The 25,855-nt window shown below is 45.6% G+C and overlaps 1 protein-coding gene across 1 annotated transcript in view; it reads left to right on the top strand.

The window, feature by feature from the left end:
• Window positions 1-6: 6 nt before the first annotated feature.
• The window catches only part of ONECUT1 (one cut homeobox 1), a 35,163-nt gene continuing 9,314 nt past the window's right edge, over window positions 7-25,855 (top strand). Inside the window, exon 1 of the mRNA XM_011986434.1 lies at window positions 7-921. Within this exon, the coding sequence (XP_011841824.1) occupies window positions 75-921 (847 nt within the window). The 5' untranslated portion in view covers window positions 7-74. The remainder of the gene's footprint in view (window positions 922-25,855) is intronic.

Raw genomic sequence — 25,855 nt, 5'->3', positions numbered from 1 at the left:
GCAGCGGCGGCAGCGATTACCACCACCACCACCGGGCCCCCGAGCACAGCCTGGCCGGTCCCCTGCACCCCACCATGACCATGGCCTGCGAGACTCCCCCAGGTATGAGCATGCCCACCACCTACACCACCTTGACCCCTCTGCAGCCGCTGCCGCCCATCTCCACAGTATCGGACAAGTTCCCCCACCATCACCACCACCACCATCACCACCACCACCCGCACCACCACCAGCGCCTGGCGGGCAACGTGAGCGGTAGCTTCACGCTCATGAGGGATGAGCGCGGGCTGGCCTCCATGAATAACCTCTATACCCCCTACCACAAGGACGTGGCCGGCATGGGCCAGAGCCTCTCGCCCCTCTCCAGCTCCGGTCTGGGCAGCATCCACAACTCCCAGCAAGGGCTCCCCCACTATGCCCACCCGGGGGCCGCCATGCCCACCGACAAGATGCTCACCCCCAACGGCTTCGAAGCCCACCACCCGGCCATGCTCGGCCGCCACGGGGAGCAGCACCTCACGCCCACCTCGGCCGGCATGGTGCCCATCAACGGCCTTCCTCCGCACCATCCCCACGCCCACCTGAACACCCAGGGCCACGGGCAGCTCCTGGGCACAGCCCGGGAGCCCAACCCTTCGGTGACCGGCGCGCAGGTCAGCAATGGAAGTAATTCAGGGCAGATGGAAGAGATCAATACCAAAGAGGTGGCGCAGCGTATCACCACCGAGCTCAAGCGCTACAGCATCCCACAGGCCATCTTCGCGCAGAGGGTGCTCTGCCGCTCCCAGGGGACCCTCTCGGACCTGCTGCGCAACCCCAAACCCTGGAGCAAACTCAAATCCGGCCGGGAGACCTTCCGGAGGATGTGGAAGTGGCTGCAGGAGCCGGAGTTCCAGCGCATGTCCGCGCTCCGCTTAGCAGGTGAGCCGGCCGAGGAGCTGGGCGCGCGGGAGATAAGGTACACGAAAGCCGAAGGGACCAAAGGAGGGAGGGTAGGAGAGAGGGCTGGGTGCGCTTCATTCCGCCCACCTCTACCCCCAGAAGGGGTACTCCCTGTGCCTGGAAGGGCCAGCACAGGGCTGTGGGAGCAAATTTCCTACTCTAGGGCTCAGTGTGTTGGGCTGTGGAAGGCTCCGAGAGCTAAGCGGCGGGCCCTCGGCGACTGAAGAGGCGCATTTGCGCTCAGGTACAGCGAGGGAAGCTCGTACGGCCTGAGGCGGAGAGAAATCCCCGCACCTGGTGAGACACTCTGCGCCACCTCTCAGTTCAGCGATCCGGGTTTGGGAAGAGGGAGGCAACGCGTGCGTGGAATCGCACGCAAATGTTCCTCGCAGGTACCTCTGACACATCCCAGGCGCTGGGCTGGAGCGTGCCGGAGCTGCGTTGAGGTTTAGCTGAACTGGCTGCTGTGATCCCCTCCCGCGCTCATTCTTTTGGCGCTGGCTGGAGTGATCTCAATCTAAGAGTATGGGCAAAAAGTTTCAAAGCCACTGGGCGATGGGTATGTAGCACAGACGAGGTGTAAGGGTTAGGACGCTCTCTGCGCATGGAATTGGCTGTGGAAAGGAGAGGGAGGCTGACCGTCCCAAGGTCCCAGTGAGAGTTGCAAAGCAATAGCCAAGTCCGGGGACCGCCTTCGCTGCCGACTCCCTGAGGACTTTGCATTTTGTTTTTTGATTCCTCTTCGCGATTTTAGTCTGAATCCCCGTGCGGGAGGGGGATTTGGGGGTGGGAGTGTGTAAATGACCCCCAAGTCTGCGAGCAGAGGTCTCCTGCCCAAAACCCCAAACCCCGGGTGTTTCTGAGTTCAGCGGGAAGGTCTCCTTGGCGCCGCGCAGACACCGCGCCTGGCTCCCCTAGACCGCGGATAGGCGGAGAAGACGGCTGAGCCCAGCCCGAACCCCACCGGGGATTTCAGGAGGATTCGGCGACCCTTGAGGGTGGAGAACATGAGGGGAGGTAGAGCTAAGGACAGCGGAGGGTGGCTAGGGTTTGATGAGATCCGGGCGGCGGTTGCCAAGTTGATTGACTCCTGGTTCATGCCCCCTTCCCCCCGCCCCAACTCCCTAACCCCCACCTCCTTCTCAGCCCGGCGCCCGGGCCTGAGCCTTGGCGAAGAGAAAAGGTAAAAGCCGGAATGAGGGTTTGTTAATTAACTGATCGTTCTCCATTAATTCGTCCCTGGAGAACGAGAGACAGTCAATCCGCTCTGAGCCGGGGGCACTGAGCCGTTTCACAGTCTAAAATCAAAGCGTGAGGCCAAAGCCCCCTCCCCCAACTCGTGCCTGCCAATGAGAAGCTAGGGGGTGGCAGGTGCCGACCAGCCTGTGATTCGTGCCCCGAAGCGACCCAAAGCGTTCTTTGGGTTTGGACCCTCCAGGCCTCCGGTCCCAAAGCGCCGCGCTGGCTGAGACTCTGCCCTGCCAGGTTTTCCAGTCCAGCCCTGCCTTCGTTCGCCCCAGGCAAAGTCCTCATGCAGGTTCCTGCTGGGCGCCCCAGCGAATCGCAGGCTCCTGGGTTTCCACTCTCTAGCCCTTGTGCTAGAGAGTGAAATATCTCCATATATCCACCCGTGGGCTGTCCGCAAGCAGCTGAGGTTCCGGAGGGAGTGGGCGAAGGGGCTGCTCCTCGCCTTGACAGCTTCGTCTCTCCAGAGCCCAAGGTAGTGCCTTTTCACACACCCACACCACCCCAGAGCCGGGCTTCAGGGCCTCTTACCCAGGCAGTGCCCGCTGAAGCCAACGAGTGGGGCAAGGGAATGTGAGAAGAAGATAGAAATGGAGAAGGCTACCCCTCCAGGAAAACTCAGTCCCCATCCCCCACCCCCGCCCCCTGGAGGCTCTTGCTCTGGACTTCAATGTCCCTCCTCCCCCCACTGCCTGCTGTCGCCCCCTGGAAGGTCAGACGGACACGTTCTGTTCAGAGACGACCTCTGAGCCATGGAAACCTGGCTGCAGGAGCGCCCTCTGACCTCCAAGCGTGGAGAGCTACAGAGCCGAGCTCAGGGGACGGCACTGTGGAGGGGGAGGGAGCCTGAGGGCTGGGACCCACACGCTGGAGGCGCAAACCTAGTGCCTGGCAGGTGTTCGTGGCACCCAGGAGGCTATCGAAGGAGCGCCTGCCTGGGCACCCAGCAACCTGTGGAGAACCATGCAGCCCTCGGCCCCAGACCCATGACCTTTTTCTCGAAAAAGTGAAACATTGGAGACTCCAGCAGGGCAGACATTTGGCACCAAACACCCAGCCCACTGTGTCCTGAGACCCTGAGGAAGCATGTCTATTACATTTTTGTTTCCTTAACTTAAAAGTGATGGTGGAAAGGGCTAGGATTGAGGGCGCTGTGTTGGTCCAGGAGGGCCTCCTGCAAGGAACCAGGAACAGTCTCTTCACAATCTATTTTTAAGTTACTGAAGAACGAGCCTTCTCATTAACATTTCCATATTGTAAAAAGAGTGGGGTTATTTTCTGAACTTTCCAAATGATCTCTAGCGGGCCGAGTGCAAGAACCTTAAAACGAATTGCAGAGCGCCTTGGCCGTTCCTACAGGACATTAGTGCGTGCCCCCCACTACCAGCTCCCATGTGGGGAGGAGCCCCTGGCAGCTTTCCTTGCTGTTGCGCTCAGAGACCCTCCCCCAGTCTCTTTCCAACCACCTTGCGAGGTCAGGGCTCACTGAGCCAGGTTCCTTCGCTCCGCAGCGGGAGAGCGGTGGCTTCTCCACGCCCCTCTGGCCTCCAGGTGCCGGCCGCCTGTTGCAGAGGGTCAAAACCCTCTGCTCGTGGCGCTGTGTTTGAGAAGGCGCCTTCCGGTCACGAAATAACAGCGGCTGGTGGAAGAAGGGCGACAGGAGAAAATTCCCACCAAATTAACTACCTTTTAAAAATCAATATATGTTCCCTCCGTGTACTACTTGCTGCTGCCCCATTAAAGAGCAGAGCGACAGGGTTCTCGCCGCATCTCCTCCTGGATGAGGCGGGCGGGTGGGTGAGTGGCGCGCCTCTGACGTGGGCGCCTATCAAGACGCAAGATTAGTTTCCAATTAAAGATTCCAGAGAGCTTCGGCCACACGGCGGGGGCTGCCGGCTCAGAAAGAGACTGCGACACACAACCACGAGCAAGCGCTGCACCGCGGACCCAGAAGAAGGCCGGGCGCAGGCCCGAGGTTCGGGCGGGGGTGGGTGTTGGGCACTCCGATCCTGTCCGACTTGGAGGGGAGGAAACCTCCAAACCCCGCGGGGGCGTTGGCGGGGCCTCCAGCACCCGGACTGCGCCCCCTTCCCGTCCGGTGTTTGCCCCAGAAAGACCTGAAGGAGGACCTGAGCCAGGGGGGAGGGGTTCGGTCGGGAGGCGGCCATGAGAAAGTCTCGCCCAGCCCAACCTGGGCTGTGTTTGCCCTGAGTGGCCTTGCGGCCTGGTTGATTGATAACTGGCCCCCGCACAAGTCCATTTGCTTTTTTGTTAATATTTATCCCAGGGGTGACATTTCAAATGTCCCCCCGCTTTTCTGGGCCTTGGGAGCCAGGCAGAAGTGCGGGGCCCTAGGCAGCGCCCTTCAATCCTTGAAGACTACTGGGCCGGGAGAGAAGCCAGGACTGGGCGTGTGGGACGCAGGAGCTGGAAGGGTTTCTGGGCCCAAGAGTTGGGGGAGAAGGCGTCAAGCGCAGCGATTTCCTCACGCTTCGTGTCTTGGCCCTGCGGGTCTGGTGCCGCGCAGCTGCTCCCAGCCCGCTGCGGCGCGAACAAAGGGCCGGCAGGGCGCTACCGACCGTGTCGGCCTAGGAGCCCGGGGCGAGGGGCGCCGCCAGCGGGGAGCGCCTCCTCCGAAGGCCTGGGATGGCCTGCTGCGGAGACCAAGGAGTCCCAGAGCCTGCCAGGCCGAAAAGTGGCAGTGCGTCCTGGTAGTCGGCTGGGGACCCTCACACACACACACACACACCAGCAGATTGTAAAACCAAAAAGTCTTGCTCTTGCGGACAGTCACCAGAAGGCTCTGCGTGGTGCCTGTCTCACGGCCGGTGTCTGTCCCCCCGAGGGTGTGGGACCATAGTTCCCTCTATGTAATTCTCTCAGTGTAACGGGCATAAACCGGGCTGAGGAGAGGGGGGTGCCCTTGGAGATAAGAAGTGGGCTCGTGGCAACGGCTGAAGCAGGGGAAACCTACTTCTGGGGCTTGAGAGGGGCTGATGGCTGTTGTGTGGCGACCTTGGTGTCAGCGCAGCTAGGATGCCTGCCAGAGACAAACTCCACTACCTGTTCGGAGGTATGTGGCTATCCCGTCTGGGGGTGCAGCCCCTATAGCCTTGGAAGCATCCGGAGAGGGATCCCGGTAGTTGGGCGACCCGCCTGACCCAGGGCACAGGGATTGCTAGAGACCCAGCCCCGACATCTCCGCTTACAACCGACACTTGGGTCGGACAGTGCCAACAATAGCACGGTTGTGTTGCAGCAGCAGAGGACTCAAATCCCAGGATGCGCCTCTCCTTATCTGCAAGCCTCTAGCCCTCCGCGCTCCCTGCTTCCCTCCATTCGGCTCCCTTTCTTGGGGTAGCCGGGCTGTGCTAGGGGAGCGGCGCGCGCCCCCTGCGGGCAGTCGGGGCCGGGCGCCCCGCGAGCGTCAGTGGTTCAGCCCGCGGCGGAGAGAAAAGGGATGCTTGCTGCGTCTTTGTTTTTAGAACGTCGTTGTCCTAGTGAATTTCAAAACAATAACTATTTTGATAGAAAGAAAGTGTGAAGGAGGAAGAGAAGGCTATCTAGAGGGTATGTCGGGGTCCCCAACAATGCCTGGGTGTTACCCAATTCATGAAAACAAAATTTTCATCCCCCGAAGTACACCCCAGCTCTAACCTCCCCAAACAAGATGAGTACTTGGATTTTGTATCCAAAGTATGCTTTTGCTGGCATGTTTTCATTTAAGAAAAGCGGGGTCAGAGTAGAGAAGGTGACCCTGGCGGTCCGAAGTCGGAGGTTGGAGCTGAGGGATATAATACCCGGCAGATTGGCGGTTCCTTTGTTTTGTTGTTTCCTCTTCCCGCAAACTGGCCCGAGTCAGGAGGCAGCCTTGAGGCCTTGAGCTGGGAAGTCTTTGTTTCCTCTCGTGTGGGGTGGGTGAAAGGGCCTTCGGAGGCCGACTGGCCTGGAGCCCTGGCGCGGCGTCAGGACCCTGGACAGGGTCCCACCGCCCTGTCGCCTGGTCCCATTTCTCTTTGCCCCTGGTAGGCGGATAGAATGTCTTTCGGAAGTCATAGTAAGAAAACAAAAATTAACAGCTAAAGTTCCGAAGTTTATAATGGCGTAGGGCCCAGTCAGGAATATACACTGGCACAGTGAGGTAATCGAAAAGATCAAACCTATCCTCGTCGATCGGGTGGTTGATCTTTTTGTCCCTCCACGCGGCTTTGTGTGAGTATCTGAGGGCACGTGCACACCTGCTTATAAAATCGGAATTCGCGTCCCTGTGGGTGTGACAGGGGTTGGATCATTAAGCTAAAACGTTCAATTCAGTCCCTTTGATCCGCGCTGGGGAAAATCTATAGTCATCTCTAATCTACGAGGTCTTTAAGGAGGTTGTTACTCGAGCTGTTTTGATGTCATTATTTCCACATTCATGGCAAATTCAGCTAATCAAACAAATGCTGCTACCCCAAGTTATCAGAAGAAATCGTTCTTACAGAGCATACCAATAAAATTTATTTCTGATTTTCTTGTAAGACAGAAAATCCTCAAGTCTAATAAAAGTGGGTAATTAAGAAGGAGGTTCTCCAGTATCCTGCTTCTCAGCTTGAGGCCTTGTTCCTCAAGTGACATTGCTCGTGCTCTTTGTAAAGTCCATATATTGGAATATTTAAACACTGACTTAATATTTTAAATCAATCTAGGAATCTTGATGGGTTGAATGAAAAATGACTAGTTTCATTTCAGTCCCCATTAAAACAGCAGAATTTCCACACTCTTGGTAAAATTGAACGGCCCCCAACCTAAGGTAGCAACAGAAGGAAGGTGTTAGAGGGTGCATTTCTTATAATGCTGGAGAAAACATTTAACAGATATTTATTAAATAATATTCTCATTGTGTCTCTATTTAAATAAGATGGATAAGCATCTTTGGGAGAAGCAAGCCACATTATTTCTACATGAAAAATGTCAGTCTCATAGAGTCCAGTAAAAAGAAAAAAAAGTATTTCCTATGTGAATGGATTTAGTGCACAATCATAAATTCCTACCTTCTATCAATAGGTTTGTATAGGTTCTTATTTTAGCATAAGTATGTTAATACTAATGAAGCTTAATTTCCTCCTGAGATAATAAGATTGGGCTAGGCAACTAGACCAATCACAAGACAGTCTGATTATTTTGATACAAACATAAAAATTATTTATCACAGGGTCTTGCTATAGAAGCATCCACGTTTGTCTCTTCCAAGAGATATTACAGTATCATAAAATTGGAACAAATTAACTTCTAGAAATTTTCTTCTCTTAATAGCTAATGGATGCTGGGCTTAGTACCAAGATGATGGGTTGATCTGTGCAGTAAACCACCATGGCACATGTTTATCTATGTAACAAACCTGCACATCCTGCGCATGTACCTTGGAACTCAAAATAAAAGTTGAAGAAAAAAAAGAAATATTCTTCTCTTTTAGATAAGGCAATTTAATAAGACAACAGCTGGACAGAACTAGACCCTAAAGTACAACCCATCTCATTTGTCATAGTAACTGATAAGGAAGAAGCTTAAGTTTTTTGTGCACATTCTATTTGTTGGGTACTGTGATAGGAACATAGATGTTCTCATTGAAGACTCACCATTTATACCAGTGGTTCCCAAATCTTACTATATATTGGAATCACTTACAGACCTTTAAAAAACTGATGCCTGGCTGCAGCTTCAGATATTTGTATGTAATTGGTACAGGACGTGACATGGGCATTGGGATTTTTATAAACTCCCAGGCGATTTTGATGTGCAGCCAAGTTTGGGAACCATTAGTCTATGTGGTAGTTACCACTTTTTTCCCTGTTGGTCTCTTCAGTGAAGCTAAATAATTTACTTGTGATAACACCTCTGAAAAACAGTGATGCCCTGAGCTCAGCTTTCCCAGTTCAAAGCCCAGAACCTTTTATCCTCCATCCCATGCTTCTGTTGCCAGGACAGATGCACCAGGTTAGTGGAGCAAGAATGTGGAAATAACTGATTCGAAAGTCTCTACATAATAAAGCTCTTGAAAATAGAGAAAGTGCGTCTTTCATTTCGGACTCTCAAAGAGAGTCACTTAAGAAAACTTGTTTCTTTTATACTCAAGACTTGTAAAAGAGATTTTTTATTATTCTTTTTTTGAAGAAGCAGCCAGAAAATGCAAGGAAGTGCCAGAGGTAGATGTGGAATCCCAGTCTCCCCATCCATTTGTTCACTTAAACAATTATTGATGGACAAGACCCATCTCATTAGATGTGCCTGTAGGTGGAACTGGTCCATTTTGTCCCTTGCCTTGGAAGGGGGCCCAAGGGCCCAGATCTTCCCATACCTTCAGGCATTGGCATTCTGATCTGCACTTGGACAGCAATTACACTTCTTGGCTCCACGTCAGTGCCTGCCTTGCTATTTCAAAGCTTGTCCGTAACTCGTATTTTAGGGCTCTGCACTAAAAAGTAATAAATTGACCAAAACTCAGTATATAGGCTGGCAGTTGTCTAGAGGGCATCTTGCAATTTCTGTCAAACACTGCGTGTTTCCAGTCTCCATGTGTTTCTCATCTTCCTTTGCATATGCCGCCGTGGGATACTCAGAATCGACGGTTTCTGAAATCACTGCTTTCGTTTTCACATCTGGTGATGATCTCATAGTCCCAAAGAGAGGTTATCGAAGGAACGCAATAAACTATATGCTTTTTGCTTTCTTTCCTGTTGTCTTCTAAAACGGATCAATGGGGAAAATTAAATAAACAAACGAGCGAAGCGCGCCACCTAGTGACCTCTGCGTTCGCTGCAGCTTCTACGACTGAAGTGCGTGAGAGGAGTGGCTAACGCGATTCGAGTATTGATGGAGTCACAAAAATCGTTCATTAAGGCAATTTAATCTTTGCTATTAAATGTCTTTTCAATTCATTTGGGGTAATTAAGATGCAGTTAAAGTGATTAAATTCTAATTACTTATGCTAGACAAAGACATATTTGTCACACTAATGCGGTTAACTAAGGACTCAGAAAGAAAGTTAACATTTACTTCAAATGATGCAACTGGAAAAATCAGTTCCTCTTTTCATCATTAATCCAGTGAGCTGGGTGATTATGTAATGGCACTACCAGCTCATTAAAAGGGGAAGTGCTGATTAAAATGACTGCTCGGAGGAAAACTGGAACCAGAAGTACCTCAGTACTGTTTGGTCAGCATTCCTGCACAAAATTGCTTGGTGTTCTTTCCCTCCAAGCCCCCTACCCCAGAGTAATAAACAGCTCCTGAGTTTCATCCTGACATTAAAAAAGGGCTGCCTCACAGAAAGCTTTTAGCATCTGCCTGCAGACGTTGTTAAACCAAAAGATATGTTTAAATGGTAAAAGGCGACTTGGTGTAGGGAGGACCAGGCAGATGGGAAGGGATAGGGAGGAATAGAATTCCTGAAGGACGCAGCTCCAGAAGGAAAATTTCCACTACAGGCTTCGAAAGCCCCCTTTGTTCACACCAACACCCACCCTGTTAGGAGGGACTCCTTCGCCTCCCCAGCTCCACATTCACTGTCAGATGGATGGAGACAGATGCCTCTGCCCTGGACTTACACCACACACGGTTATTATGCACACTCCAAAGATCGCTAAGTACCTCTGCTGCAGATTGCTCTCTTTTCAGCATTTTCCCACATTCACATGTGGATTAGAAACCATCGAGTCACTGAAGCTATTTTGCAATAATCTCCATAGGTCATTCCCAGAATCTTAGTATAGCCTAATTATGAGTGCTCCTAAGGGGAAGATGATTTTAAACTAAATGAATTTAAAGTTTTCCTTACTCACAAAAATGGCTTTCTAAGGAAGTGCCTAGTCTTTGCCTGGTGGTTATGGGGAATGATCCAAGGACAAGAATGATCAATCAGATAATTGGGAACTGTTTTTCCCCCAGGAGACCAGTATCTCTTAGTATAGTTAAATTTGTATATTGAAGCTGTAATTGTGATTTATTTATCCCATCGAATAATATCACCCCTGTTTATAACCAAAGAAATGAAAGTTATCAAATTTACATCACTTAAGTTAAACAAGTATTTTCTTTTTAAATAAACTGGTCGGCTGGGCACAGTGGCTCATGCCTGTAATCCCAGCACTTTGGGAGGCTGAGGCGGGCAGATCACGAGGTCATGAGATTGAGACCATCCTGGTCAACAGGGTGAAGCCCTGTCTGTACTAAAATACAAGAAAAAAAAAAAAGTAACCCAGGTGTGGTGGCCTGCGCCTGTAGTCCCAGCTACTCAGCAGGCTGAAGCAAGGGAATCACTTGAACCTGGGAGGCAGAGGTTGTAGTGAGCCAAGATCGCACCACTGCACTCCAGCCTAGGCGACAGAGTGAGACTCCATCGCAAAATAAATAAATAAATAAATAAATAAATAAATAAATAAATAAAATAAACTGGTCAGTTATTTGAATATTTACAGAGTCATTGTTAATGTAATGGATCATATTATACCATCTTCAATTACAAAAAAAAAAACCCTCTCTGGTTTAAGAATCAAGTGCCCAGGAGAAAGATTCCTGTAGTAATTAGCTCTTAGATTTTGTCAAGTAATTTAACCTTTCTGGGCCTCAGTCTCAATAAATGTGGAATGAAGGATTTGGCTTTAGGGTCCCTTCCAGGTGTCACATTCTATGATTGATTGCCTTCTATGTTGACTGTGTATCTATCCATGGGGGAAGCTTAGTTGGGACCCTGGTCTCTTCTAAGTTTAGTGCCGTGTCTGCAGTTTCAGGACTCAACAACATGTAAGGCTCAGGGGACCAGTCCCTTGTCAGGTGGTCAGGAGTAAATTAACCTATCCAGGCAGGAGCTCTGCCTTCTGGCTGCAAAGTGCTGCAGCTTGAGATTCCATTGCTTGTGTTCTAGTAAGACAAATGTGTTGGCAAGGATATGGGTCATTAGGAACCCTTAACCACTGCTGGTGGAAAGGAAAGTAAATTGGCACCTTGACTACAAAAAAAATAGTGTCAATAACTTGGCATCATCTTCTCAACCTGCACCTACATATATCTAGCAATTCTACCCTTTGGCATATTTTATAGGTAAATTCATAAATGCTCTTAGAGACACGCAAAGACTGTTCATGTCAGCATTGTTCCTAAGAGCAGAAAAACAGAAAAAGTCTAAACGTTCACTGACAAGGAATGCATAAATAAATCATGATATAGAAAAACTATTTTTTTTAAAAAAATGAGTAATAAACATAAATTTAAAGGAGTAGTTACCTCTGATAGGGGAAGGCAGGAAGATAAGAGGCAAGAACACCAAGTAGCTTCACAAGGCAACTAATGTTCTAGTTCTTTTGTTGAGTAGTGGGCTCATAGCTGCTCATTTTGTTACTGTGCTTCATATCTTACATATACGATACATATTGTTTGGTAGGCAGTGATTATTATTCGTTTTTAACATTGGGGAGGTGAAAACATTGTTTTTGTCTGATTCCCCAACCCAAGCAATTCAGACCAAGCAAACCTCAAGACATACTCTATTGTCATTTAAGCAGGTTCTAGCTCCATACTAAATGTCAGCTCTCATAGGAATTATATTCAGCCAATGTTGGACAGGAGGATAAAATAAGTAAAAGAGAGAATTTCGTTAAATATGGAAAGAAGAGTTAATTTTTTCACTCATTTGAGCTCCTGCTGTAGCAAGTTCCGTGCTCAGGACTGGGAATGGAATGTATAACACGCTTTTTCTTTGGAACTCACAGTCTAGCAGGGAAGAGAACAAATAGCTGTTTACATGTTTCGTGTGTGTGTGTGTGTGTGTGTGTGTGTGTTTTCCAGGAAAGACAAGTTTAAGGTGTGATGAAGGGACAGTTTTGAAGATCTGGAGGATGAGTAGGACTTGGGACAGAAATGGAGGAAGAGGTTTCCAGGCAGAGGGAACAACAGCATGCGTGGAGGCCCTGGCTAAACTCCTTTTGCAGAAGAGTTCTTAGGTTGGAATTACTATGAAGCTAAAAGCTTGTTTCTTCCCCAGCACAGCTGAGTGACACAAAACATTGCCATCAATTACAACAGCATTCTCCAAAGCTGTGGTTTTCAGTGGTGGGAAGCCATGGACTGAGGGTTTCACATTCCTCTAGAAGAGCAAATCAGATTGGAGGGGGAGAAAGGGGGAGAATATGTGCCACTTAAAAAGTTTCCCAGGTGATTCTAATATAAATTCAAGTGGTGAATTAGAATAATGGCATTGAGAATTTAAGGGCAGACGACTCTTACTTTTACTCCCTTTTCTTATTTATTTCTGGAATAACCTATAGCTCCGTAGCTTACTCTGTGTATAACTGTGTGTTTGTGTGTGTTTATAAAATCTTTTACTTCTTTTGATCTTTTTGAAATCAAAAGTTCACTCAAACCTCAGGATCCTTAGAGAAATAATTGATTCAACCTGCTCCTCCATCTAAAAAAGTTATTAACGTTCTATAGGTCCTCCCTACTCAAAGTGTGGCTCCCTGAACAGCAGCATTGACCTCACGTGGGAACTTGTAAGAACTGTAGACCCTCAGGTTCCACCCTAGACCTACTGAACCTGAATCTGCATTTCAACAAGACCCCCAAGAAATTCTTGTGTCCATTAAAGTCTGAGAAGCACCACTCATGGCCATGTTATGTCACTCAAAAGGTCTATTTTCCTTCATTCACCCAAACACTGATCGGGTGCCTCCTATGTGCCAGGCACTAGGCTGAGTACGGGGGCACAAAAGAGGAATGAGGTATCTATTGTATCCTGGAGGAGCTCACAGGGAGGAAGCATGCAGGAAAATAAATACTGACAATGTCTCTGATCTGGGTAGGAATAAAGTTCTACGGGAGCAGGCAGGAAAACTGGAAAGAAGACTGAAAGGAGATGACAAAGGACCTGGTGTGTTTGTACAGCCCAAAGGAAGTTGTGACCTGTCGTGGAGTGAAATGATCAGATTTGTGTTTTTGAAAGCATGCTGGAGATGGAGATAATGGGAAGAAAAGTCGCAGGGGACTAACTAGAAGTAGCAATAGATTCTGAGGGTCTGATTATATGTCATTGTCAGCAAAGGTGGAGAAACTGGGTGGCAAAATTTGAAAGCTATTTCTAAAGTCAAGTAGACATGGTGGAGAGTGAAAATGGAAATGGAACAGTCTCCTTGCTTCTGGCATGGGAAGCTGGGTGCTTGGATATACCTTTCACTGCAGAGTGGCTATGTGGATGTCAATATAAAGATGGAATGTTTCAGAATAGCCCACCCTCTCAAACACATTGCTACGATAGGCGGGCTGTCTGGCTTCTGTACAGATTTGAGGTATCCAATCAGTTAGATTGTTTCTGTCTCACCGGAACCTGTTACTTACTGGGAGAGACACGATGTGAGCACGATGCTAATGAGGTGAAGACTGTGGGTCCTTTGGGTCCAGTTTTCACTTCCTGGTGTAGGTGGGCAATGGTAGTTATTCACATTCCAGCCAGCCACCTCCCTGGGTACAAGGAGCCCTGAAGAACCAGTGGAAGGAGATAGCCCAAATCCATCCCTGCTGTTAGAGAAACAAAAGTAACTCCCCAGTAATGGTAGCTCAAGAGCTGTCTATCTATAAACAAAGAACACAGCAGAGTAGACAGAAGCATAGACATGTGGGTGGGGCAGACAAATGTTGGAAAGTCCTGGTTTGAGTCACTTACAAATCTGACTGTGATGGAAACTAATCAGTTTAAAGGCAAGCATATTTTCATATGAAAACACATTTTGCTTTCCTCCAATCTAGTTATTTTCACAGCTGTTCCATGAACAACAGATTTTTTAAAAGAATTGTTTTTAATTAATAAATATTTTGAACATATACTATATGCATATCACTTTTTTTAAGTTGGACAGCATGAAAATGTATACGGAAAAAAACAAGTTTTCCTCCCAACTGTGTTCCCTAAGTCCCCAAGTCCCCCTCCCTTAGAAGAAACCCCTGTTACCAGTTTCTTGTATATTCTTAAGATAGTCTATGGCTTTTTAAGTGTGTGTGTGTGTGTGTGTGTGTGTGTGTGTGTTCCTCTTTAAAAATAATCAAGGGCCTCTCCCATCTCCCAAAAGATAACTTTCTAGGGAAAGTACTAAATGGCTCTTACTTCTTTTAATTATTTTGCCAGAAAATTGCCTCCCTAGAATATGCTGCCCAGTGCAATTATCTGAGTAATGAAATTAAAAGAGAAGTAGCACAGGGTGACTACCCCTCTAGGTAGGTTGAAAATGCTCCCAAGTGCTTCAATGGTGGTCCCCTTATTCTAGCTCTATTTTTCTTTTTGAGACAGTCTTGCTCTGTCACCCAGGCTGGAGTGCAGTGGCGCAATCTCGGCTCACTACAACCTCCGCCTCCTGGGTTCAAATGATTCTCTTGCCTCAGTCTCCAGAGTAACTGGGATTACAGGTGAATACCACTGCACCCAGCTATGTTTTGTATTTTTAGTAGAGACGGGGTTTTGCCATGTTGGCCAGCCTGGTCTGGAACTCCTGACCTCAGGTGATCTGCCCACCTCAACCTCTTATTCTAGCTCTTTTATGAAAGACAATTCAATGTGTGAAAGATGTTCAAAATGCAAGCTTATAAAACATTCAATCTACCATACAGTTTCCTCTTTTAAAGTAATAACTACACTCAGACGCAACTACAATATCATTTTAGAGCACTACCTTCAATACAAGGGTGGAGATTTTTTCCAAAAAGTTAATTATTGTACCATTTATATGTATTTCTTTGAAGTCTGCTTTTGTCATGACATAGCCTTAGTAAATTTTTTTAACATTCGTTTGATACTTACCATGTTCAAGCACCTTGTATCTTATTTCTTAATTTATTTTTTAATTCCAATGCTTTTTTAAAAAGTAACTTCTGGCCAGGTGAGGGTGGCTCACGCGTGTAATCCCAGCACTTTGGGAGGCCCAGGTGGGTGGATCACCTGAGGTCAGGATTTCAAGACCAGTCTGAGCAACATGGTGAAACCCCGTCCCTACTAAAAATACAAAATTAGCTGAGCATGGTGGCGCTTGCCTATAGTCCAAGCTATTTGGGAGGCTGAGGCAGGAGACTCATTTGAACCCTGGAGGGGGAGGTTGCAATGAGCCAAGATCGTGCCATTGCACTCCAGCCTGGGCAACAAGAGAGAGACTCTGTCTCAAAAAAATAAAAAAATAAAATAAATAAGTAACTTCATTTCTTGTTGTAAAAGTATTAGTATTATATACATCCTTTGAGCTGGAGCTGCAGGGTAAAATACTAATAAAGAAAAAAAAAAACAAGAATCACCCACAGCACCCCATACAGATAACCCTGTGTGTGTGTGTGTGTGTGTGTGTGTGTGTGTGTATCCTTCTAATCTTTTCCCTGTGGGATGGTACATACTACTATTTTGCAACTTTTTAAATTAAAAAATCCTGTTATTAAATGTATGGTAGAGTATTTGAAAATACATAAAAGAATAATGGAGACAATTTAAAAAAAAAAATTTTGGTAATTCCATCATCCCTGTCCTTTCCCAAATACATCATGAATAGCATTCATTTATTGAACATATAGATAGAGAGAGAGGATATTTGCAAGGTAGCAGAGGAAGAGGCAAAAGTCATGCCTTTGTTCCTGGAGCAGTCTATGTTAGAAAATATTCTACAAATCTTCTATTTCACAGCTATGCTCTGCTATAATTTATTTAACCATTCCCCTATTTTTAGGCACTGGGTCCATAAATTGGTTGGGAATCAAATTTTTTTGATTTTATAATATTTTAGAAATATCTTCGTTTACATAGTCTTTCCAACAACCTTTCCTATCATTGGATGTTTCAGGTGTTTTCCAGGGTTTTTCATTTTGTTTTGTTTTTGCCTTTATTAACTAATGGCACAGCAGTCAGCAAAAGCATACATGAAACTCTATCGAATAGTTTTTTTCCTCTTTCAAAAATAATTTTCCTCAAGCTATTATTTGAGAAATTATTTCTCACATTATTAAAGGAATACATTCTCCATGTAGAAGCTTTGGAAAATATGAAACATTATAAACAATAAAACAGAATCAAAACACCCATAATCCCACAACCGAGAGATAATAGCTACTTATATATTGGTTTGTTTCCTTCTAGCTTTTTAAAAGTACACGTACAAAATACATCTAAAACTTTTATTTTTCACAAAATTGAAAAAACTGAATTTACAATTTAACTCAATGTCATTAAACATTCAAAAACATGATATTTAACATTTTTATTTGGAAATTATTTCAAATTTATAAATAGTTGCAAAATTAAAATCCTACAGAAAACATCGGTATACTCTTTACCCCATTAACATTGAGCAATTGACCAATTGTTAACATTTTATCCCATTTGCTTTATTATTGGCATGTGTGCTCTTGCCTTCATTCTCTCATGCACAGCCTTTCTTCACTGAGCCATTTGAGGGTAAGTTGCATATGTCATGGCCCCTTACCCCTAAATACTTGAATATATTTCCTAAGAATAGGGATATTCTCTTAGATAGCCACAGTTCAGTTTTGTGAATTGACCCAGTCGTGTCCTTTCTAGCATTGTTTTCCTCCAATACAGGATTCAGTCTTGAGGTTAGTAGTCACATCTCTTTTGCTGCTTTTAATATGAAACGTTTCCACTATCTTTGCCTTTTACAATATTGACATGCTCTTTTAAAATAAGATTGTTCTCCTTTCATGTTTACCTGATGTTTCTTCATGATTAGTTCGAGGTTGTGCTTTCTTACCCAGAAAGCTGCATAGATGACAGTGTTGTTTTTTCGGGGGATCACATCTGAAAGCCCACAGTGTCTGTCTGTCCCTCACTTAATTGGTGAGTTAATTTTGATCACTCAATCAAGGTGATCAAGGTATTGTCTGATTTCTCTACTGTATAATCACTGTTTTATTTCCTTTTTTACAACTTATAAGCAGGCTATGGGGAAATGCTTAAAGATCACGCAAATGTCCTACCCTTCATCAAAATTCCCCATAGATTTAGCTGCTATTGATTCTTGCCTGATCTAATCTTTGTCATCATGGTTTTAAAATGATTTTCCCTCTCTAGGACTCCTGCCATGTTTAACAGTCAGCCTTTAGCTTTCTACAGTAAACAAGAGCCTTCCTTCTCTCTCACTATCCATTTATTATTGGAGTGGACTCAGGCGTTCCTTTTTTTTCCTTACAATTCATTGTAAGGATTGGCTTACAATTCATTACTGTATTTAACTCTTTTGGTGCTAAATTGTCCCAGATTTGACTGATGAGAGCCCTTTCATTCTGACTCCTGTGTCCCTGTGACATGCTCACATTTTCTTTTTAACTTTCTGGCATCATAAGATGTTCCAAGCTCATTTGGTACATATTCTGCCGCAATCCTAGAATGTACCACTTCTTTGATGAGCCCTGGTTTATCCTGGTAGGGAACAATGTTAGAGTCCAAGATGGCCTGGGCGCTAAGTGTGTGCTCATGGCTATTAGGGTGACTTTGGTTTTCTACCCTTTCAGACAAAGCCAGGAAACGGATACATATACATTTATTTACACACACATACAAATATACGTATACACATTCATACATACATAATATCCATGTACACATAAACATGCTTATATACATGCTCATGTACGTACTTCTAAACTCATTAGTTCATACTAGTACCTCCACCTCCAATTGCAATATACCCTCAGAGGATTTTTTCCTGCCTTCCCCCATTCCCTATTTACATGTCTTTTCCTGCACAGTGAGGACTCTGGTACCCAGTAACCTACCTCTCTCCCTCTCTCTTTCTCTCTCTCTGTCTCTCTCTCACACACATTTACTCATTTGCGCAATCCTGTAATACATCTAAAATCATTTCAAAATTGCTTTGCCCATACCCATAAACTAAACAAACCTGTTTAAAACTGCTTTAGTTAAGATTCTTTTGCAGTTCTCTCTCCCCACCCCGTCCGCCATATCCACACCCCAGCATCACTTGGGAGCTTGTTAGAAATCCTATGGAATCAGAAACTGGCTGGAAACTCTGGCTTGTTACGTTTTAACAAGCCCTGGAAGTGATTCTAATGCATGTTACAGTTTGATAAGCACACCCCAAAATATGCAGTTTGGGTTTGTTTTATGTGTATGTGTGTGTGCACTCCTGCCACGTGTTATGTAAAATAACACTTTAAACATGCTCTAAATGTAACAACCCTAAAACAAGCCCAGTACAAACTAATAGGGGTCCTGTCACAGCATGGATGTGGAGGTGCAGAAATTAAAACAAAAACAACAAAAACCCTCCAGTTCTTTAGTTCATCTCTTGGTGCCAGCCCGGTGGATAATAAGGGGTGGCACAGAAACCTTGTTCTTCCTCTTTCTGGGCATGAGATACCCTTACTTGCCCACAGGGATGCCCTTCAGTCCCACAGCTCCCTCCTTCCCATGTTAGGCACTTGGCAGTAAATTCGGACAAGTCAAGATGAAGGAGGCCCTGTCAAGTAGTGCTAAAAACTCACAGTCATTACTGTGATCTTTTCCTCCATTCTCACCCAACTTCCTCTTTCATCATAATCACAGAACAAAACCCTCTGCCTCCAGCAATGAACTCCGTGGACACTTCACACACATCTCGCTTTTTTTTTCCTCTGCCAGACTGTCTATGACAATCAATGCAGCTGGGTTTGACAAGCACAATTTCACTGTGGGGAGAGACGATGGTTACCTGGGCCTTGCCCAGTCCCACAGAAAGACCCCACAAAGCAGGCTTTCCTGGACCTGAAATCACAGGAATTACCTGGTATACTTCTCAAAGCATAGATTCCCAGGCCACTCCTAAAATTCTGATTTAGTCAGCCTGTGTTTTTGCCAAAGTATGGAGTAATTCCTTTGATCTTGGAAAGGTCTAAAATACAGTCCTAGGAGCAAGTGGCTCTCCAATTTATTGGGCATTCAAATTACTGGGAAGCTTGTTTAAAATATCTGCTTGTGATGGATGCACCAAACTCTCACAAATCACCACTAAAGCACTTACTCATGTAACCAAACACCACCTGTACCTCAATAACCTGTGGAACAAAAATTTTTTTAAAAATTGTGATTATCAAAATCACATCTATTAATACCTGCTCAGTGTAAAAAAAAATCCAGACGTTACTTAACAGCATAAATAAGAATGCAAACAACATCTATAATCTCACCATTTAGGAAGAATCGCAATTTATATTTTGGTATATATTCTTCTAAACTTTTTTCCATAGATACACACACACACACACACACACACACACACACACACTTGCTTTTTATGCAAAAATGAGATGATTCTATCTATGCAGTTTTGTCGTCTGCTTGTCCTTTTTGTAAGATAGGATGAATAGTTTTCCACTGCAATAAATATATATCTACATCATTATTCTTAATGGCTATAGAATTTTCTACTATATTTATTTGTTCATTTATTCAATAAACGTTCATATATAGACCAAGCACTGAGCTAGATTCTGGGGATGTAGTCATAGGTAAGCAAGTCTTTGCAAACACAAATTTACCATAATTCATGAATTAACTCCCTGTAGTTTTCACCACTATAAAAGGATCTATGATGAATGTGTACGTATATTTTTGAGCACTTGCCTGAAGATAGCCTTAGAATAAATTCCTAGAATTGTTAATTACTTGACCAAAAGTAAATATATTTTAATATTGATGTAAATGTAGATTGTCTTTCAGAACAGTTGTTCCAACTAATGTTCCCATCAAAAGTGCCTATTGCTGTTTATTCTTGTCAGCATTGAGGATTACTAAGGTTTTAAATCTTTGCCAATCTGATAGATGAAAAATCATAATAAATGTTCTCTCTCTCTCATAAACTGACAGAGAGTTCATATCCTTTGCCGTGGATGTTCTTTTATTTCTGAGTGATTTGTATAAATAAATTATTGTGTATTTTACAACTGCTTCTCAATTTTTGTCTTTGGATTTGGTTTGTGGTATTTTTAAGCCATATTAAAGTTCATTTTTTTCACGTTAAAAAATTAATTAGAAAACAAAATATCTGCTTGCGAACCTCACTCTCAGAGACAGTAGGTATAGGATGAGGTTCCAAAATGTGCATTGTGAACAAGCCACCCCTTTGTGCTCCCAGGCGATGGTGATATATTTGGGCCACACCTTTAATGGAGTTCACGCTCGGGACTCTCAGCCCTTGTTACTCAGAGTGCGGTCCTGGACCAGCAGCTAGACATCACCTGGGAGCTTGTTAGATGGTCAGAATCTCAGGGCCTACCCTGGCCTGCCGATTCACAATCTTCCTCTTAACAAGATGTCGAGGTGATTTAAGTTTGAGAAGACTGATTTAGAGGAGTGGTTCTCAGCCTTGGCTAAGTATTAGAATCACCTAGGGAGCTTTCAAAAATCCCAGGCTTAGGCCTCTACGAGACTGAATAAATCAGTATCTCTGGAGAAGGATCCCAGGCACAAGTGCTTTTAAAGTTTCTCAGTGGTTCCCATTTACAGAGAAGACTAAAAACTTCTGAGGGTCCTTCCAGTCTCTCCCATTGCAGAATGCAGGCCAGCCCTGAAGCCCAGGAGAAAGAAATGATGTCCTAACCCATGGATCCAGGGCTCTATAATAGCCAGAGGTCCTACTCAAAAAGCCCAATGGCTTGGCAGTTGCCAGAAGAAAAAGAAACAAAATGGGATAGCATTTCACCTTATTTACAAAACATTCTTTGAGCCTTTCATCCCTTGAATTTGAACTTCTTCAAGACTATTCTGCTGGGGTCATCTCATGAATTTATTGTTAAGGTTTCTACCACACAGACTCTCTGGATATTTGCTGACATTATCCATAAATCTGATCCTTATCTCCTCTCTATTTAAGGCAGATATGGACCAGTCACCACCCAGACTTAGCAAAGACGGACACAGACAGTACACCTCTGCCCTCTGGTACTCAGTGGCCCCACCTGAGCACCTAACCTTGGGAAAGGGGGGCTGATTACTTACTCCCAACTAATTTCAATGTCCCACTCCAAATTAATTTCCTCTGCACCTTCTGCTCCTCCAGCTCTGTTGCTCCAGCCTGCTCCTTACCTGTCCCTGAGCTCCCTTCAGACCCAGTCATAGGAGTGGTGGCAATACCAAGGACTCAGCCAACCTTCACTGACTTCCCAGTCAGTGACATTTCAGATATATCCCCATATATACCCCATATATATCCCATATATTTCTGATATAACATTTCAGAAATATCTCCATGGTGCCATTAAACTACTGCAAAAATCACTATCCAGTAAAGGTATTAAGGCTGTCTCATGGAACTTCATTCTATGTACACATTTTCAAAACTTAAAAGACTTGTGTCTTTTGCATGTCTATTTTCTATGGAGCCACATCCAACTTGCTTTTCCAACAAGGGTGCTGAGTATGCCGAGGAAATAATCCATGGTCTAGTGTTACGGACTGTGTGAGAGAGATGGGTAGGTAACTGATTATATTGTGGGGAAGGTGCTCTGTGGGCACAAAAGACAACAACTCTCCGTAGAAGGGAGAGGGGATGGAGAAGGCTTAGCAGAAAAGAAGATGCTCGAGGTTGGCCTTCATTGCATAGGGAGTTTTTGTATGGAAAAGAGAAAAGGAAGGACATTCTGGATGCAGGAAACATCTTGGGCAAAGCAGTGGGTGTGTGGAGATTCGTACCTAGGAATGACTTCTGAGCAGTGTGGCAGGAGTGATTGATATTGAGTGGGCAGTAGTAGGAGGTGACATGGGAAACATGGTTGAGGCCAGAGTGTCAAGGTCCTTGAATATCATGGGAGATCAGCCGCCAAGGGCTTTCATCTTGGGCTTTTGGGAGACCCCTGTGAAACTAATTGTACAAAATTTGTGTCATGGGAAGAATAGAATTTACAGTTTGATTCTACGGACAACTTTCCAGAAAAGCAAACTAGGAAAACTTCACTCATTGGAAATTAATTAGAGAAAATGTCTGATGACTTAGTGAAAACTCAAGATTGTAGGTTTTTAAAAGAAATTCTGTTTTATAACTCTCAATTACTGTAAATACTATAAAGTAACATATACATCTATTAATTAGAAAAACGAGGTCGATAAGCTAAGACTTACAATTCACAATAGGCATAGATGAGGTAAAAAATAAGCAGGTAATTCATCAGGTATGCTTTTCGTTTTGACTGTTTTGTGGAATCACCATTATAACTAGAGCACCCATATCACAGATTTCCAATTATTGGAGGCAAACTATTGAGAGTCTTTTTTAAGTGAGGGGTACTGATGTAATAAAACTCCAACTGATCAGCCATTACCAGAAGTTTAGGAATTTAGAATTCTTAAAGAATTTAGAAAAATCCTTCTTTAGTTTTAATTTTTAGTTATGGATGCATAATAGTTGTATATATTTATGGGGTACATGTGATATTTTGATACAAGCATACAATCTGTAATGATAAAATCAGGGTAACTAGGGTATCCATCACTTCAAGCATTTATCATTTTTTCATGTTCGGAACATCCCAATTCAACTCTTTTAGCGGTTTTGAAATACACAATAAATTATAATTAACTGTAGTTGCCCTATAGCGCCACCTAACACTAGATCTTATGCATTCTATATAACTGTATTTTTGTACCCATTAAGCATCCCCTCTTTATCCCCCATTCCCCACTACCCTTCCCAGCCTCTGGTAACCATCATTCTACTCTCCATCTCCATGAGTTCAGTTTTTTTTTGTAGCTCCTACCTGTGAGTGAGAACATGCAATATTTACCTTTCTGTGCCTGGCTTATTTCACTGAACGTAATACCCTCCAGTTCCATCCGTGTTGCTGCAAATGACAAGATTTCATCCTTTTTATGGCTGAATAATATGTATATATGTATATGTACCACATTTTCTTTATCCATTCACCTGTTGATGGACACTTAGATTGATGCCACATCTTGCCTATTGTGAATAGTGCTGCAATAAACATGGCAGTGCAGATATCCCTTCAATATACAGATAGAAATCAAAATTCTTGAGCCAAACTTGCAGAAAAGAGCCATATTGCCCTTTGCTACAGACCAAACTAGCAGGTGCAAGGCTGCAGCTTCTCACTCCCCACCAGTTCCTTTGAAGCTGCAGTGCAGGGGGAGAGCTTCATGGAGGGAAGGGTCAGGTTGATGGGTGTCTCTTCCTGTGAGTATGAAAACTGATGAGCCTGTGCTCAGGAAAATGTGTGCACGTGAGCGTGAATGGCCAGCAAGAGGACGATGCCAGTGTCATTGGGTACTAAATGCATTCTTTCGACGAGAATTCTCAGCTACTATTCTAATTCAGGTTTAGCCTCTATCACAGGGAAAACAGAACAAGGGATGGAAGACAAAGTTTGTGGAGAGAAGAACTGAGATAGTCTAGAGTCACACCAAAATAGCTGTTTGCAGGGTCAGAGAAAGCGAAAGCTGGTATGGTTCTGTTTCCCCGCAGTCTGTGCCTGAGGAGGAGCGGGGGCGCACCTCCCGATGTCCTCCAGTGCTGTCATGGGGCCCTGCGCTGGCTGAAATCCCAGCTGTACCATTTTGCTGTTGGGGTGACGTGGGCCAGTCCCTTAACCTCGCCGAGCTTCAGGCTGCTCATTCATCGACTAGCGAGAATAACAGTATCTCCCTCATGCCCTTATTGTGAGGTCTGGTAAGGTGATTCATGAATGGGGCTTAGCTCAGGAGATGCTGTCCACCCCTCCCAGGCCCAGGCAACCTTGTCCAGGGTTCCCATCTCTCCTGGGATGCAGCTGTGGAGCTTCACCTGGAGAAGACAGGTCCATCACCACATTTGATTCACTGGCTCAGGAAGGACTCCAGGCAGCAGACTATGGGATGACAGGATTCTGTCCTGGACACCACTGCTAGGGAAGCAGACCAGGGGCAGGGAGAGGCTGCAGTGACTTCCCTGGCCTGGCTTTTGCCAAGGCCCTCTGCTCCCACTCTTTCCTTTTCCATTGGCTGAGCTGCTTCCTTCAGCTTCTTCTCAAAGCTGATACACACAAGGAAACAGCCGTCCCATGCTCCCCTGCACCCTTCCTGACATGAGGCTACGCCAGCCCCTCTCCCAGGCCAGCATGGGTGTGCTGTCTGCTATGCTACCAGAACTCCCTTTGTCTCAACTTCCATCCAGCCCACTTTCCTGGAAGGCCAAACTGCAGTCCTTTCAGCCACAGCAAGACAGGTCTGGCTGACAACTGACAACTGCTTGGCTGACCAACTGCTGCTGCTCTTTGGGTGTGAGTCCTCTGAGCTCCACTTCACCCGCTGCTTCAGCTTCCGCCCCTGTTTCACCATCCTGGGGAAAGTTTCCATGATGTGTTCACTGTTGCTGCCCTCTGCTTCCAGGGTCCAGTGAAGCTGGAGGCCCAAGTCCCCTGCTAACCAGCCCACAGGCAACTTGCCTAACCTCTCTGACAGGGTTTCACCTACAAAAACAAGAAAGAATACCCATTTCTACCTAACCTGAGTTTCGTGGGGATCACATGGTAAGGTTTTATGGAGGTGTTTTAACCCCTGTAAAGCAAGACACAAGGGTGAGTTACGGTGATTATTCCACACTGGGAATGTCTACTCTTTGCATGTTCTTGTTAGGCCTTCCATGTGTGTGACCAGAAGAGTTTCCATAGTTGCTCTGGCTACCCACAGAGACAGCAAACACAGCTCATGTCCAGCGGGTTGTTTGGGCTCCACTTCCCTCTGCTGGCCGTCAGTTTCCAGACAATCTGTGCGGGGCTTTGCTTCCCATGCAAAGGCTGTCCTTGGCCATATCAGTTAGAGCTCACTGGTGTTGCTTTGCGAATGGCACATTGGGCTGTGCCCTCTGAATTTGCCACTTAAGAGCTCCTTTATCCCCCAAACAACTGGGGATGCAGCTTATAAAAACATACACAGCACAGTAAGATCACTCAAGGCAAGGCAGATAACATTCTGACCTAGGACTCCTGGAGTCTGAGCTCTAATCCTGACTGTCTCGGTCAATCCAATGGCTCTTTCATCTCCACAGTGTAGGTACTGGCCTGGAATACAGGCTCAGGAACAGTCCTGCCACGTTTACTTGCATAGCTCCCCCTTCATGTGTCTCTCCCTACCCCCATTGCATTTTACTGAAATCTGTTTATTTGTGTGCTCACTTGTCCACATATATTGTCTCTAAGAGTTTACTTTGAAAAACAGCTTCAGCTGACAAGAGAGGGTCTTCGGGGCTGAATGCACATGAACTACCTCTTGTCCTTTGCCACAGCCCAGAAAACGGTCTCTCTCAGTGGCAGGTAGGGGTGAGAGCAGAGGGCTCACCCCGTGTGCATGCCTGGCTGTCGCTGCTCTTACAACTTAATAGAGATGTAATTCACATACCATAGAATTTACCCATTTAAAATTATCCAGTCAGTCACAGAACTTTTCAACCACAGTCAATTTTAGAACATTTTCATCAGCCCCCAAAAAAGAAGCACCTTACCTATTAGTCACTCCCATTTCCCACCACCACCCCTTTAGCCATAAGCAACCACCAGACTGCTTTCTATCCCTATGAATGTTCACATTCTGGCCCACATGCTTTTTGATATTTTTGTTCCCTACCCCTGAAGCCCCAAGCTCTCCTGAGCAGGGTTGGCAGGGATGTCA

The sequence above is a fragment of the Mandrillus leucophaeus genome, unplaced genomic scaffold (assembly GCF_000951045.1).
Source record: "Mandrillus leucophaeus isolate KB7577 unplaced genomic scaffold, Mleu.le_1.0 Scaffold108, whole genome shotgun sequence".
NCBI lineage: Eukaryota > Metazoa > Chordata > Mammalia > Primates > Cercopithecidae > Mandrillus > Mandrillus leucophaeus.
Note: the sequence above shows the minus strand (reverse complement) of the source record. Positions and strands in the feature narration are given on the sequence as shown.